The 15,044-nt window shown below is 48.1% G+C and overlaps 1 protein-coding gene across 6 annotated transcripts in view; it reads right to left on the reverse strand.

Annotated features, from left to right (window-relative positions):
• OTUD7A (OTU deubiquitinase 7A) overlaps positions 1–15,044 on the reverse strand; it is a 385,873-nt gene that overhangs the window by 7,024 nt on the left and 363,805 nt on the right. For all 6 annotated transcript variants that reach the window (XM_030814379.1, XM_030814377.1, XM_030814378.1 and 3 more), the window contains 2 exons: positions 14,721–14,848; positions 12,698–12,847 (listed from right to left, as the gene is read on the reverse strand). In XM_030814379.1, coding sequence (XP_030670239.1) covers positions 12,698–12,847; positions 14,721–14,848 — 278 coding nt within the window. The remainder of the gene's footprint in view (positions 1–12,697; positions 12,848–14,720; positions 14,849–15,044) is intronic.

Consider the following 15,044-nt stretch of genomic DNA (forward strand, 5'->3'; position numbering starts at 1 on the left):
TCTGGTGGTAAATGTCTAGAACAGCAACTGCTTTTCAAAATGAGCCTAGAAAGGCCGGAAAGGTGTTTTGTTTTTGTTTTTGAAAGATCTCTTGTATGTCTTTTAGCCTGGAAACATATAGGCATCATCTCCTGCTAGCCTGAATATATTCTGAGTACTTATTTTCTAAAAAAATCAAGATTTCTGGTTTTTGTCTCCGATGTGAAAAGCTGGAAGAGCATTGTTCCACCATGAAAACATGCCAGTCAAACTGCAAATTCACAACTTATCTTTAACCCACCAGACAGCTGAAGTCACAGGGAAGCTGACTTATCCAATATCTAAGGAAAGACAGGTGCCTCCAAGGAGAGACAGACATGAGCTTAAGAAGGGCCAATTCAGCTGGACCCCAGTAAGAATCATTCAGCTAAAATGGTTAAATTGGTAAAGGAAGAGTATCAGCTAGTGAAATAATATGGAAACTGGGGGCTGAAGATATAAAGGAAATTCACATGCACTTGCAGGCTCCTCTCCACAGGACCTACCTGGTTCTCCCAACAAAGATTGGCAGGAATTCTAAGAGAGTGTCTCCATGGATATTTCCATCCTACCTCTACCAAGGAACAAAAGCTTAAACTGCAGAGTGTAGGGCAACAAACACTGGGTGCACTAAGGGTCATGTTCTGTTACTCTGATTAAGCATCTGTCTTAGGCAGGCACTGTATCCCTAGATCTGGGGATGGGGGTGACCTTCCTGGGCTATTATAACTAGACTGGTCCAAACCCAGACTCTAAAAACCTAGCAAAAGGAAAGGCATGCTTCTTTCCAGGAATAAAAGTGATTTACTGCAGTCTTTACTGTCCTACTCAAGATGCCTGGCTTTCAGCAACAACAACAAAAAACCTATGAGGCAAAAGGAAAGATTAAAAAAAAAAACCCAACACATTGATAAAAGACAAAGCAGTTGATAGAACAAGACTCAGATATGACACAGGTGTTGAAACTATCAGACAAAGAATTAAAAATAACTGATTAATAAGTTAAGGACTAATAGAAAAGCCAGATACCATGCAAGATTTGATGGTTAATTTCAGCATACAGAATAAATCTATGAGAAAGAAATGAAAATGGTAGAAATGAAAAACACAATAATAGAGGTGAAGAATGATTTTGAGGGGCTGGTCAGTTGACTTGATATAGCTGAGCAAAGAATCTATAAACCTCAAGATAGGTTACTAGAAATTACACAAACTGAAACAGAAAAACAGGAGGTGGGAAACTGAACACAGCATCTAAGAGCTGTGTGACAATATCAGCACCTTAAGTTCTGTGTAAATGAAATCCCAGAAGAGAGAAAGAACAATGCAAAATAAAATTTTAAAGAAATATTGGCTAAGAATTTTTCAAAATTAATGACAACCATCAACACAGATTTGGGAAACTAAGAGAACATCAAGCAGGAAAAATAACAACACCACAAATATTCCTATAATAGAATCTTAACACTTCTGAAACCCAAAGACAAAAAGAAAGTCTTGAAGGCAGCCAGAGAAAAAAGAGGATACATTATACAGAGAGAAACAAAGATAAAAATTACAGCAGACTTTTCGTGGTAAAACAGGTAAGCCAGAAGATAATGGAGTGACGTTTTTAAAGTGCTGAAAGAAAAAAAAAAACTGTTAATCTAGAATTCTATACCCAGCCAAAATATCTCTGAAACATGAAGAAGACATAAAGAGTTTTTCAAACAAAAGTGAGCAAATTCATTGCCTGCAGACCTGAACTACAGGAGATGTTAAAGTGCAAGAAATATGGTACCAGTAGAAACTTGTATTTACACAATTAAGAGTGATGGAAATGGAATAAATGGATGTGAAAATTCATTTTTTTCTTCTTTTTAATTGCTCTAACAGATAACTGTCTAAAGCAAAGGGCAGCAGTGCATTATGAATTTATAGCAGATGTAAAAATAAAATGTCTGATAATAACAAAGAATGGGAGGGAGGGATTGGTAATACACTGTTGTAATATCCTTATACAACATGTAAAGTTGAATAATATTACTTAAAATAGAATCTCATTAATTAGGCCAGGTGTGGTGGCTCACACCTGTAATTCCAACACTTTGGGAGGCCAAGGTAGTTGGATCACTTGAGGTCAGGAGTTTGAGATCAGCCTGGCCAACATGGTGAAACCCCATCTCTACTAAAAATACCAAAATTAGCTGGGCATGGTGCTGTGTGCCTGTAATCCAGCTACTCTGGAGGCAGAGGCAGGAGAATCGCTTGAACCCAGGATGTGGAGGCTGCAGTGAGAGGTTAAAAGATCATGCCACTGCACTCCAGCCTGAGTGACAGAGTGAGACTCTGTCTCAAAAAAAAAAAAAAATCTCATTAATTAAAGATGTTTATTGTAAACCCTAGGGAAACCACTAACAATTAAAAATAGGGGTATAACAGGTCCATAGTGGAAATAAAACAGAACCATTAAAAAGTTCAATTAACCCAAGATAAGATAACAAAAGAGAAACAAAAGGAACAAAGAACCCATACAGTACATAGAAAACAGGTAGCAAGATGGTGGATTTTAATCCAAACATATCATTAATACTATTAAATGAAAATGGTCAAAACATATCTTTTAAAAGATAAAATTGTCAGACTGGATAAAAAAGCAAAACCCACATATATGCTGTCTACAAGAATCTCATTGTAAGGGCCAGGCACTGTGGCTCATGCCCAGCACTTTGGGAGGCTGAGATGGGAGGATCACTTGAGCTCAAGAATTTGAGACCAGCCTGGCCAACATGATGAAACCCTGTCTCTACTAAAAATACACAAATTAGGTGGGCATGATAGTGTGTGCCTGTAATCCTAGCTACTTGGGAGGCTGAGGCAGGAGAATTGCTTGAACCTGAGAGGTTGAGGTTGTAGAAAAAAAAGAATCCCATTTTAAATATAAAGACATATGGAGGTTAAAAGATATTCACTAATGGAAAGAGAGCTAGAGTAGCCATATTTATGTCAAAGTAAGCTCCAGAACACGGACTGTTACCAAAGAAAAAGAGGAACATTACATAATGATAAAGGGGTCAATTTTCCAAGAAGACATAATCATCCTATGTGCATGCATGCTCCTAACAACATAGCTTCAAAGTACATGAAGCAAATACTAACAAAAATGAGAGAAATAAACAAATGTATTACAGCTGCAGACTTTGCTACTTTTTGCTCAGTAATTGACAGAGCAAGTAGGCAGAAACCAGTAAGGATATAGAAGAACTGAGCTGCACTCTCAGAGAATTTGAGGTAATTGACATTTCTAGAACCCAACAAGAGCAGAGTATATATTATTTTCAAATACATATGGAATATTCACCAACACAGAACATATTCTTAGCCAGTCTGAGTGCATTAAAAAGAACAGAAATCATGTTTGTGCTCATGTCATAACTGAAACTATAAACCAGTAATGAATATTTGAACAATCCCCCAAAACTTGAAACTCAAACAACCTGTTTCTAAATAATCCGTAAGTCAGAAGAAGTCTCATGGGAAATTAACAAATAGTTTGAACAGAATGAAAATGCAAATATAGCACATCAAAATTTGTATGGTGTAGTTACAGCAGTACTTAGGGAAAAACTTACAGCATTAAAATGCTTATATTAGATGAGAAAACAAGTCTCAAATTAGTAATCAAAATTTCTGCCTTAAGAAACTAGAAAAGGGGTAGCAAATTAAACTCAAAGCAAAGAGGGAGGAGGGAAGTAATGATGGCCTGTACGTGAGGCCAAGGCCAGCCCCTGAGGATCGGGCCCCTAGGCTGGGCATCAGGGCCAATGGTGGCAGACATACATTCTCTGGCCTAAAGTTTATATGTAGATAAGATATTTGGATTGGTCATTGGTCTATAGAATAAGCTTGCTATTGACTGAATATTTGTGTTCCTCCAAAATTCACTGTTAAAGCTTAGTCTCCATAATGAGTATTAGAAGTGTGGTCTTTGGGAGGTGATTAAGGCACGAGGGTGGAGTCCTTGAGAATGGGATTAGTGCCTTTATAACAACAGGCACAAGAGCGCTCTTCTTTCTCTCTCTTGGCCATGTGAGGACACAGTAAAAAGCAGCTGTGTGTAGACCAGGAGGAGGACACCCTTACCAGACACCAAATCTGCTGGCTCCCGGATCTTGTATTCCCAGCTTCCAGAACTATCAGAAATAAATTTCTATTGTTTATAAGCCACCCACTCTATGGTATTCTGTGGCAGCAGCCTGAATTGACTAAGACAAAACTGGAAAAAGTGCTGACCAGAATTAAGGAAACTGTACTGCTGAAAAAACTCTCAGGCTGAGAGAGCGTTCAGCATCTAAGACAATTTCTGGGCTCCTGAGCTCATGCCGAAAGTGGGTGGTGAAGCTCTCAGCCCTAGAGGGTGCGCTTTGTGCATACATCAGATGTGGCCTGTGGGACAATGACAACTGGGGTCTCCTCAGAGAGCAGAACCAGGATGTCACCCTGGCCCACCAAAAACTCGCTCCCCACATCCAGGGCAGTGAGTGCTGGCTGCTCCTGTCCTGCAGGTAGGACAGGTGGCTGGTGCTGCTGCCTCCCAGCACCTCTCAGAAGGGGTTTTGTTGGAGCACATGTTCTCACTCCAGTACCATGCATGGGAGTGTGGAGTCCTCAGGAGCCTGGAGTGGCCAGATGGAGAAATCTGCATATCACACAGAGATGGCTGGGGCCCTCATTTGGGAATCAGGGGTGATGGTGGCTGGTATGCGCTTCCTATGGGCATCAATGTCTTGGGGAGGTCTGGTGGGGGATCCGGGTGTCTGTGCCTACTTTGTAGCTCAGGAGGGGACAGGCAGGGCTCCTGTGGGGAGGCTGGCATCTGGGTGCACTCCTGCTTTCTCTTCTCTCCAGGCCTTCAGGCATGAGTGCAAAACCCTCAGCCAGTTCTTTCCGCAGAGTTAACTGTGGCTGGCATCCCTTTGGAACAGTGCTTTGGGCCCCTGAGCTGATGGTCATTGGGGTAGGGCATGAACTAATCAGTAGAAGTATTGTGGATAAACACACCTCGTGCTTTTAATCAGCGTGACTCAGCTCTCTGGGCACGTGCCCCCTCTATAAGCTGAGGACAGAGCTCCATAGCCACGAAGTCCCTTCCATAGCTCCTGGCCACCTCATGGTGCTTTGTGATCTGTAGGTCAACAATGTCAAAGATGACGGACTTGAGAAACAGAGGTCTCAGCCAAAAGTCTGGACGCCCCCAACCCCAGCTCCTCGGCCTCTCACCCCTTAGCCAGGGGCCTTTGCAGACAAAGGTTCTTCAGGGTTCTGTCCTCTGGGGCTCCTGCGAGGAGTGGCAAAGAAATAAGGCCTAGTGAGACTGGCCACACAGCACAAGGGTAGGCGTAGCTGTGCTTTTTACTCCCACTCTGACCCTATCTTTCAGTGGCAACTGGCAAACTTAGAAAGTAGCCAAGAGAAGGGAGACTAATTACAAAGGTAATTCAGTTTGGGGGCACTTCTGGTTTCTAAAACCTTCTTGCTGGCCGGACGTAGTGGCTCACACCTGTAATCCCAGCACTTTGGGAGGCTGAGGTGGACAGATCACTTGAGCTCAGGAGTTTGAGACCAGCCTGGGCAACATGGAGAAACACCATCTGTACCAAAAGTACAAAAAGTTAGCTGGGCTGGTGGCATGCGCCTGTAGTCCCAGCTACTCGGGAGGCTGAGATGGGAGGATCTGTTGAGCCTGGGAGGTGGAGGTTGCAGTGAGCCGAGATCATGGCACTGTACTCCAGCCTGGGTGACAGAATGAGACCCCATCTCAAAAAAAAAAAAAAAAGGTTTCAAAAAAAAAACTTTCTTGCCACCATGAACTAAGCTGATTCTTACCGTAATTGTCTCGTAATAGGCATTACATACATCCTCCATTATTTTATTCAGATAGGTACACAAATAGACCAATTTGATTGGTATTTGATAAATGATTTTTTTTTTTTTTTTTGAGATGGAGTCTCGCCCTGTCACCCAGGCTGGAGTGCAGTGGCACGATCTTGGCTCACTGCAAGCTCTGCCTCCCTGGTTCATGCCATTCTCCTGCCTCAGCCTCCTGCGTAGCTGGGACTACAGGCACTTGCCACCACGCCCGGATAATTTTTTGTATTTTTTAGTAGAGATGGGGTTTCACCATGTTAGCCAGGATGGTCTTGATCTCCTGACCTCGTGATCCGCCTGCCTCGGCCTCCCAATGTGCTGGGATTACGCCACTGCGCCCCACCGATAAATGATTCTTTAACACAATTATAAAATCAAGTTGAGCAGAATATGTAATGATATTTGTAACATGTAAAGATACATTTCTATTTAAAAAGAGATTGGATCTGTTTATTATAAATTAATCCTGCAAGAAAAAGCATGGTTCGTTGTCAAACATCTTGAAAACTGGAATGTTACATTCCATGCGGCTTGGGGAATAGTAGAGCATAGGTGAACATTTGATTTAACCACGAGCCATGCATCAAATACAGATGGAAGGCTGCTTCCATGGCCCAGTGGGTAGAAGTACTGTTTGGCTCCCAAGATCCCTAGCAGGCACTTATAAACTTGCTGTGTTGTTTCTAAGCGGCAAGAGACAAATTGTTAAGCTGCTCTTTGCAAAAACTTTTTTTTTTCAAGTATCACATTTTGAATGTGTTGAGTCTCTGTTCCCAATAAAGGGATGGCCAACCTTGGTGTGATCATCTGTAAGCCTCGATCCTTGCAGCCTGCAGCCGTTTCAGAGCTCTCTGTTCGAACCAGCATCTCCCCCTCCATCTGTAACCAGTGGACTCCCTCAGGGCTCCTGTGTGCTGCTCTCTAGGTTCCTTAAGTGGGACCCTTGGGGGAAGGCACTGAGGACACACTGAGGGCTCCCTGACCTCTGTGTGGCCCCTGGATATGCCTCAGAGGCTCACATGCTGTTTGTATATATGAGGGAAAAACTATTTAAATAATTGACTTCTATATTATTATTATTATTTTTTTTGAGATGAAGTCTCATTCTGTCACCCAGGTTGGAGTGCAGTGGCGCAAGCTTGGCTCACTGCAACCTCCACCTCCCGGGTTCAAGAGATTCTCCTGTTGCAGCCTCCTGAGTAGCTGGGATTACAGGCGCATGCTGCCATGCCCAGATAATTTTTTTTATTTTAGTAGAGATGGGGTTTCACTGTGTTGCCCAGACTGGTCTTGAACTCCTGAGCTCAGGCAACCCACCCACCTCAGCCTCCCAAAGTGCTGAGATTACAGGTGTGAGCCACTGTGCCTGGCCAATAAATATTAATTTTTAAGAAAAGAATAGCCACAGATGGCATTGACACCTTCCATGAAACAAAGCACCCCCTCCCTACTCTCTTCGACCCTGAAGGTTCCTGAGTCGCCAGGTCTGAGATGCTGTCTTATCCCAAGCAGGCTTTGACTTGGGGTGCCACTTCCTGAGCCTCTTCTTTTGGAGATGCATGCCCACTGAATGCCACTCTCTTGGGCCAAGTCTTTGTGGAAGCCTCACCATCCACCCTCCCAACGCTTCACTGGCTGCAACCATTCCCTGGGGATGGTTCCTCCTTTCTCAATTTCCCCCTCTGTAAAGTGGGGAATAGGAAATGGGAAGGGTTAAATAGTTATTCCTGGAAAGGACCTAGAACAGCCCTTGAGCACAGGAAGCACCTGCAAATATATGAGCATGAAGGTGGGGTACAGACCTAGGCAGCACCCATATGTACCCAGCCCTTCCCAGTGCAACCTGCTGGCCAGGCCGAGAGCTAACATGTACACAGGGTATGCTCTGCACGGCTCTATATCCACCTAAAGGGAAGAGGAGCTATGGAGACGGGCAAGGCTGTGCTTGGCTTGGTTGGGACTTTACCAAGAGTTAGTTGTCATTTTGGACTGTACCGCCTCCTGGGGTATTTGAGGGTATGCTCAGCACACCTGTAGCCCCCGTCTGTGTAACTGGGCACCCCACATATGGGTGCCAGGATCTGATTGCTTCATTGAGTTTTGTGGTATGGCTGTGTGAGAGCATTTACAGAAATGCAGATTATTTTATTACATTGGTTTCCTTTGATTTCTCCTGATGTGGGGGTACTAAATGGACTTTATTCCAACATAGGTAACATTATCCATGAATTTCATTTCAGGATAATGAAGAGTACACTGGACAATGTTTGCTATAAAAGGAGGGGGAGTTGGGATTGTTGCACTGGATGATTTCCAAAATTCTTTCCTAGGTTCTATGTTTCCAGGAACTATGCAGCACCTCTGCTTCTCCTGTTAATTGATTTGATTTTTCATAATGTACACATTTGCTCAGTGGCCAGTATGAACTGACCTGAGCTGGGTGCTGAGAGAATGCCCACATCTGGGTTTCACAGAGCTCCCCTGGAGGCCATTTTAAGATGTGGCTGCAAGGAGGCTGCTTCCTGCAAAAAGCTGAAGGCCCAAGGCTCAGGTTTTCAGGGAGCAAATGACTAATGTCCTCCCCGGGAGAAAGCAGGTGACCATCATGTGTGGAAGCTACCAAGAAAGTATGCATACATTTTATCTAAAAAGTTCTAAGGTAGACTTGCAAAGCCTGGACCACTGAGGTTGCCCATAGCTGACCAGTCCCACCAGCTCCTGACCTTCCACCTCAAGCCCTTCCCTCTCGCCATGTGCATGCCTAGCCTGGGAAACTGGAGGATTCCTGAACTTGAAGATGGTCAGTGGCAGCATCAGCAGTAGCAGGGCCACGGCAGTAGCACCTATAAAAGGGGGCTTCCCTTAGAGGGAGAGGCACTCGATGCCAACTTTAAAGAATGTCTCATGGATTTTTAAGCCTCCAGGAGCTGGACACATGTGGATGAGACATGATGGGGCATGTAAACAGAGGGGGAGGAAGTGGGTGGTGGGAAGAAGGGAGCCTTGGCTCAGCCTGAAATACATTTTTTTATCTCATTTCCAGGCTCTCAAAGCATCGTTCCTCAGGGAAAAGGATGCGGTGTCTGCTCCTCCTGGGGCCTGTGATTACTGTATCTATTAGCCTTTGTCACAGGGTGCTGTTTATAGGACGGGCAGGGCACCATGGCAGAGGGTGACACCTGTGCTTCACCGTGGGGGCCGGTGGCGTCCTGGGGCTCAATATTCTGGAGTCTCCCATCTCCTGCCTCCCACCAGGTCCTGCGACTTTGCCGTCTGGCCAGCTCACTCCAGCAGGCCTGAGTCTGCAGCTCATCCTGGAAGCTGCAGCCTGACTGTGATTTCCACGTCCCTCTCTGCTGAGATGTTATGTGACTTGAGAGCACTGCTGGGACTCTGTCCCAACCCCGCAGTGTCCTTTGAGGCACAGAGGGAGGGCTGCAGAGGTGAACGTCTAAGGGGGAACACGGGTGCATGTGACAAAGAGCATGGCCATGGTGTGTCCGGAATTGGTGGGTTCTTGGTCCCACTGACTTCAAGAATGAAGCCGCGGACCCTCGCGGTGAGTGTTACAGCTCTTAAGGTGGTGCGTCTGGAGTTTGTTCCTTCTGATGTTCAGATGTGTTCGGAGTTTCTTCCTTCTGGTGGGTTCGTGGTCTCGCTGGCTCAGGAGTGAAGCTGCAGACCTTCGCAGTGAGTGTTACAGCTCATAAAGGCAGTGTGGACCCAAAGAGTGAGCAGCCACAGGATTTATTGCAAAGAGTGAAAGAACAAAGCTTCCACAGTGTGGAAGGGGACCCCAGCGGGTTGCCACTGCTGGCTCAGGCAGCCTGCTTTTATTCTCTTATCTGGCCCCACCCACATACTGCTGATTGGTAGAGCCAAGTGGTCTGTTTTGACGGGGCGCTGATTGGTGCATTTACAATCCCTGAGCTAGACACAAAGGTTCTCCAGTCCCCACCAGATTAGCTAGATACAGAGTGTCCACACAAAGGTTCTCCAGGTCCCCACCAGAGTAGCTAGATACAGAGTGTGGACTGGTGCATTCACAAACCCTGAGCTAGACACAAGGTGCTGACTGGTGTATTTACAATCCCTTAGCTAGACATAAAGGTTCTCCACGTCTCCACCAGACTCAGGAGCCCAGCTGGCTTCACCCAGTGGATCCTGCACCAGGGCTGCAGGTGGAGCTGCCTGCCAGTCCCGCGCTGTGCGCCCGCACTCCTCAGCCCTTGGGTGGTCGATGGGACTGGGCACCCTGGAGCAGGGGGTGGCGCTTGTCGGGAAGGCTGGGGCCGCACAGGAGCCCACGGAGGGCCGGGGAGGCTCAGGCATGGCGGGCTGCAGGTCCCGAGCCCTGCCCCGCAGGAAGGCAGCTAAGGCCCGGCAAGAAATTGAGCACAGCAGCTGCTGGCCCAGGTGCTAAGCCCCTCACTGCCCGGGGCCGGTGGGGCCGGCTGGCGGCTCTGAGTGTGGGATCTGCCGAGCCCACGCCCACCCGCAACTGGCGCTGGCCTGCAAGCACAGCGCGCTGCCCTGGTTCCTGCCTGCGCCTCTCCCTCCACACCTCCCCGCAAGCTGAGGGAGCCGGCTCCGGCCTTGGCCAGCCCAGAAAGGGGCTCCCACAGTGCAGTGGCGGGCTGAAGGGCTCAAGTGCTGCCAAAGTGGGAGCCCAGGCAGAGGAGGCGCCGAGAGCAAGCGAGGGCTGTGAAGACTGCCAGCACGCTGTCACCTCTCAATGGCACCTGCCCTGCAGTGGGTCACGGGGACCTTATGGGTGAATGTGCAGCCTGGCCACATGATAGTCTTGGAGGCAGGGACCTGCACCACCCCAGGAGGACCCCAGTGGGTTGCTTTGACTGTGAAGGAGCCAAAGACCCACACCACAGTGGCTCTGAGAGGTGCAGTGGGACCAGATCCATTTTTAGAAACCGGGTCACCAGAAGTGAAACCACCCACAACTCTGCAAGGCTCTCCTGAAAGGTCCCAAGCCATAGTGCCCTCCATGGGCATCCTTTGAAGGGAGGATGCTTTCATATGTGCCTTGAAAACACCAAGCAGCAGTATCTGGAAGGCCTGGAAGAGTACTCAGTGCCTTTTGTGAGGAGGGGATCGGGTATCTGAATCCCATGCTTGGCACTGGGAGATGCTGGCCTTGGGACCATCACCTTCTTCTGACCACAGAATCTCCCTGGGGACTGGACAGAGGGCCCAGCCCCTGACCTGGATCCCAGGTCCTGAAAAGGCCCTTCTGGTCTCCCAAGAGGCGGGGTCAGCCCTACAAAGAGCTAAACCCCCGGGAAGGAGGTGCAGGCATTCCGAACTGAAAGCGGGGAGACAATGGAAAGACCGGAGCACCCCCCAGGACTTAATGATTAAATCTTTCCTTCTGTGGCCAGTGCCACATCTGCAAATAACAAAGAACCATGATATGACATTCTCATTACGCCGGCTGCAGCCTCCAGTCCTCTCTCTTCCTGTGACTTGGGTTCTGTGGCTGCACCACGCATGTCAGCTCCTGGGAGCTCTGCATCTGCTCTTGGGAAGGGGTCTCGAATGCCCTGTGCGTTTCTCACTTTCAGCTTCTGCTCCACAGCCCCAGCCTCATTCCCGACTCAACTGCCAGGCCAGGAAGTGACACGCTGGTGCCGCCTCTGGCGGAGGGCTGGGGGAGGCTGGGTTCTGTTCATTTGTCTGCTTCCTTTCCTTGCCAGCTGTCTACAGGAAGGAGTAGCATTTGGGAGTCCTAGGGGTGCAATCTTGTTGCTGTATTTACTTCCTGAGCTGCACACTCAGTGGAAAAGGTCAGAAGCAGACACCCCTGAGCTTCCTGCCCCCTGTTGGGCCTGGACAGGGCACTTCCCATTCCCTGGGACTATACCTAATGGGAGGGACTCTGAAATAGTTGGTCTTGCCTGTCCGTCCGTCGTCTCCTGTGGCAGTGAGTCTCTGCCTATACTACAAACAAGAGTGACAAGAGGAAGGGGTTTCCTCCCCACTCAGCTGGTCACACATCCATCAGCAGCTAACATGAGGAAACAGCAATTGTTCCAAACAAAATCCCCCTATTTCCCCAGTAAAGACATTGACTGGTGCCCTGGAATTGTGCAGTGCACAGCCTGTGGGGCCGGCCCAACATCAGCAGCACTGAAATGGCTGCTTAGAGGAAACTCAGCTGCAATGCTTTGAAAGGAAATGTTGACCTTTTGAGTTACAAGCTTACCCTGGAGCAGGGGTGAGCAAACTCTTCCCATAAAGAGCTAGTTAGTAAGTCAATATTTTAGGCGCTGCAGGCCTCGGTGTCTGTGGCTGCTCCTCTCTCTACCACTGTAGTGCAAAAACGGCCACAGATGTGCATCCGTGAATGAATGTGGCTCTGTTCCAATAAAACTTTATTTATAAAAATGGGTGGTGGGCCATAGTTCATTAATACTTCCTCTTGAAGTTTTTTTCCCTTTAATTTATATCTAAGACTAATTACATTCCTATAAAATATGTATACATGTGAAAGGGAAAACAGTAAAAGCTATTTAAGGGTAGGTTACCTTTGTTCAGTATTTTAAAGAGAATGTTGTCTTTAACATTGTTATTTTCAATGAAAACGTTCACACATGCATAAGGTAGTTTTATGCAAAAACTATCACTGCTGAGTGTGCACAGGTGTGCTTCTAAGGGGAGGTCTCCACGATCCATCTCCCTGTGCAATGGGGTCCCTTCCGATAGCTTTGCCCCCACCCTAGGCCCCTGCACGCACTCTCTTGGGAGACAGGCATACCTTGTTCTCTTTGCTGGTCTCTCTGTTCCATGGACACGAGGGCAGAGAAATGCGCTTGATCGTAGGCCAGAACCAGAGGCGAGCAGTGGCATCTGTTGGGAGGGACCTCCAAGGGCAGGTAGATCCCTCCAAATGGGATGGGTGCGAATGCTGTGGACACAAACCAGGGTGGGGGTGTGAGGAGCAGGCAGCTCGAGCTGGGAGGGGGTCCCCTGCATCCCTGTCCCTCACTATCCCCGGGGGCTCCGTGGAGAAGCGGAGGGACAGGAGGGGTGGATGAAGGCAGTGCTGAGGAATGGGGCTGAGGGTTTCCAGAGTCATCTGTCTGCCCCAGGACTCCTGCTGCCCTGAGACCTGCGCAGGTGTACAGGAGCCCCAGGGCTGGGATGACACTGTCACCCGAGATTGGTCAGCGTAGTCGCAGCCTGGAAGCCTGCGTTTTTCAGGATGTACTTCTTCCTCTCCTAGTGTTTGGTAAAGCATTTGTATGCAACACAGTATCTACGCTTCTTGAGGGTGTATATTTGTTCTATATTTTGAGAACCTCTTCTGTTGAATCGGAAGGAACCAGCCAGAGAGCTCCAGGACCAGGATGTAAGTCAGATGGGAACTGAGAATCAGAGGGATCAAGTCCTTCAGCGACAGGGACACAATCTCACTCATTTTCTTACTTGTAAAAAAGAGGGCAGAAAAGCCTAACACCCTCAGCAAAATAGAATAACTTCTGGAAATATCTGTCCTAAAGCAGCATCTGCTTTGAGGTCATGAAACGTCTTGCCTTTTGGCCCTAGAGTCAGTGTATTGCTGCACTCCTTGAGCAGAATTCAGGGACGGTAATTTTAGGGACGTCTTTGATGAACTCTTAAGAGTTCCTCTGCCATCCTTACTTTGTCTAAATTGATCATTGTGGTTCTGCTCACGGGAGAGTCCCACTGAGAGGCGACAGGGTGGGGGTACCTGCAAGAGGGCTGTGAGTAGAATGGTAGGAAGCGTGGACCTTCCTCCATCCCACAACCCAGAGATCTGATGGTGCTGGGAGCTCAGTCCTGGGCTTACGCAGCAGGGCCCTGATGCAAGTCCTGGTGTTGCATGGAGAGCTGCAGACCTCAACAGGCCCGCGTCCCTGAGCCACAGAGGGAAGGGGGTGGGCCAGGCAGGACCTGTGTCCTACCAGTTCCCTGGCTACATAACCATCGTGCCCACATCAGATTTTTTATGGCAGCTGTGATTTAGCGTGAAGAGCCACATCCTGATTTGTAGAGCTCCCTGGAAGACCTGTGACTTTTGTTAAGGTGCAGGTGTAAATTCAAACTGGGTTGGAGGGATGCTCTGGGCAGCTGCACGCTGGAGGGAGGACAGGCTTTGAAGCACTCCCTGCCCTGGGCTGATCCCCGCTGGGGACATTGCCTAGCCTCTCTGGGCTTCAGTTTCATCTCTGTAAAGTGGGAAGGGTGGTGTCCACCCTGGGAGGTTGTGGCAAGGGCTGAATGGAGGAACATTCAAGAAGGGGCTGTGCACAGAGTGTGGCTTTCAGTGGGCAGGCCATAAACTGCCCTTGCCTCTTTCTCTGCCAGTTCTGATTCTACCACAGCCTTTGCCAAATGGCTGTATGCATTCTGTCTTCCTTTCTTTTTAGTCTTTAACACACATGTAGTCTGTGGAGGGGCGGGAATGCACCTGAGTGACTGAGTGCCTCCAGGACATGGCCCAGGGCTGTTGGAGGGGTGTGGGCTGTCTGCTGTGCCCTAGGCACATGACAGGAGACAGGAGCCCCTCTGGGCTTAGTCCTGGTCTTCACATGACCAGATTTCTCCTGGCCACCTGCCGCTGATAGGCAGGACAGCTGGTCAAGAGCAATCCCTGCTGCCATCAGGGAGGAGAAAGAAACACGTCGAGGAGATCTTTGCACAGAGTGACGCTCTGCGGCCTCTGGGAGCTCGACCTTGCGCTCTGCTATCTGCTTTCTAGATGGGATGCTATGTTTTCTGTGTCACGAATACAACACATCTCTTTGAGAACTTACCTTCTCCACCTGAGTCTCTTAACATTGTATCTGCCACAACGACGATGGGCCTTCTTAATATATGGGCTAGGACAAAAACGTGGAACTCTTCCAGGCTCTCGTACACGGGGTCCTCAGAGTTGTCCACACTGTGAAACAAAACAGAGCCAGCTGGTCACTGACTAAAACAGGGTGGAGGATGGAGAAAGTGGGGACTGCTTCATGCAGGGGCTGAGCCCTCCCCACTCTGGATATTATCTTCATGGACCCCAGCAGCTGCGCCATCCTGGGCCACTTCTCATGCCATCTGCCGATGGCAAACGCACAGGTCCCAGCTCCCCTACC

Source organism: Nomascus leucogenys, chromosome 6, assembly GCF_006542625.1.
Source record: "Nomascus leucogenys isolate Asia chromosome 6, Asia_NLE_v1, whole genome shotgun sequence".
Lineage (NCBI taxonomy): Eukaryota > Metazoa > Chordata > Mammalia > Primates > Hylobatidae > Nomascus > Nomascus leucogenys.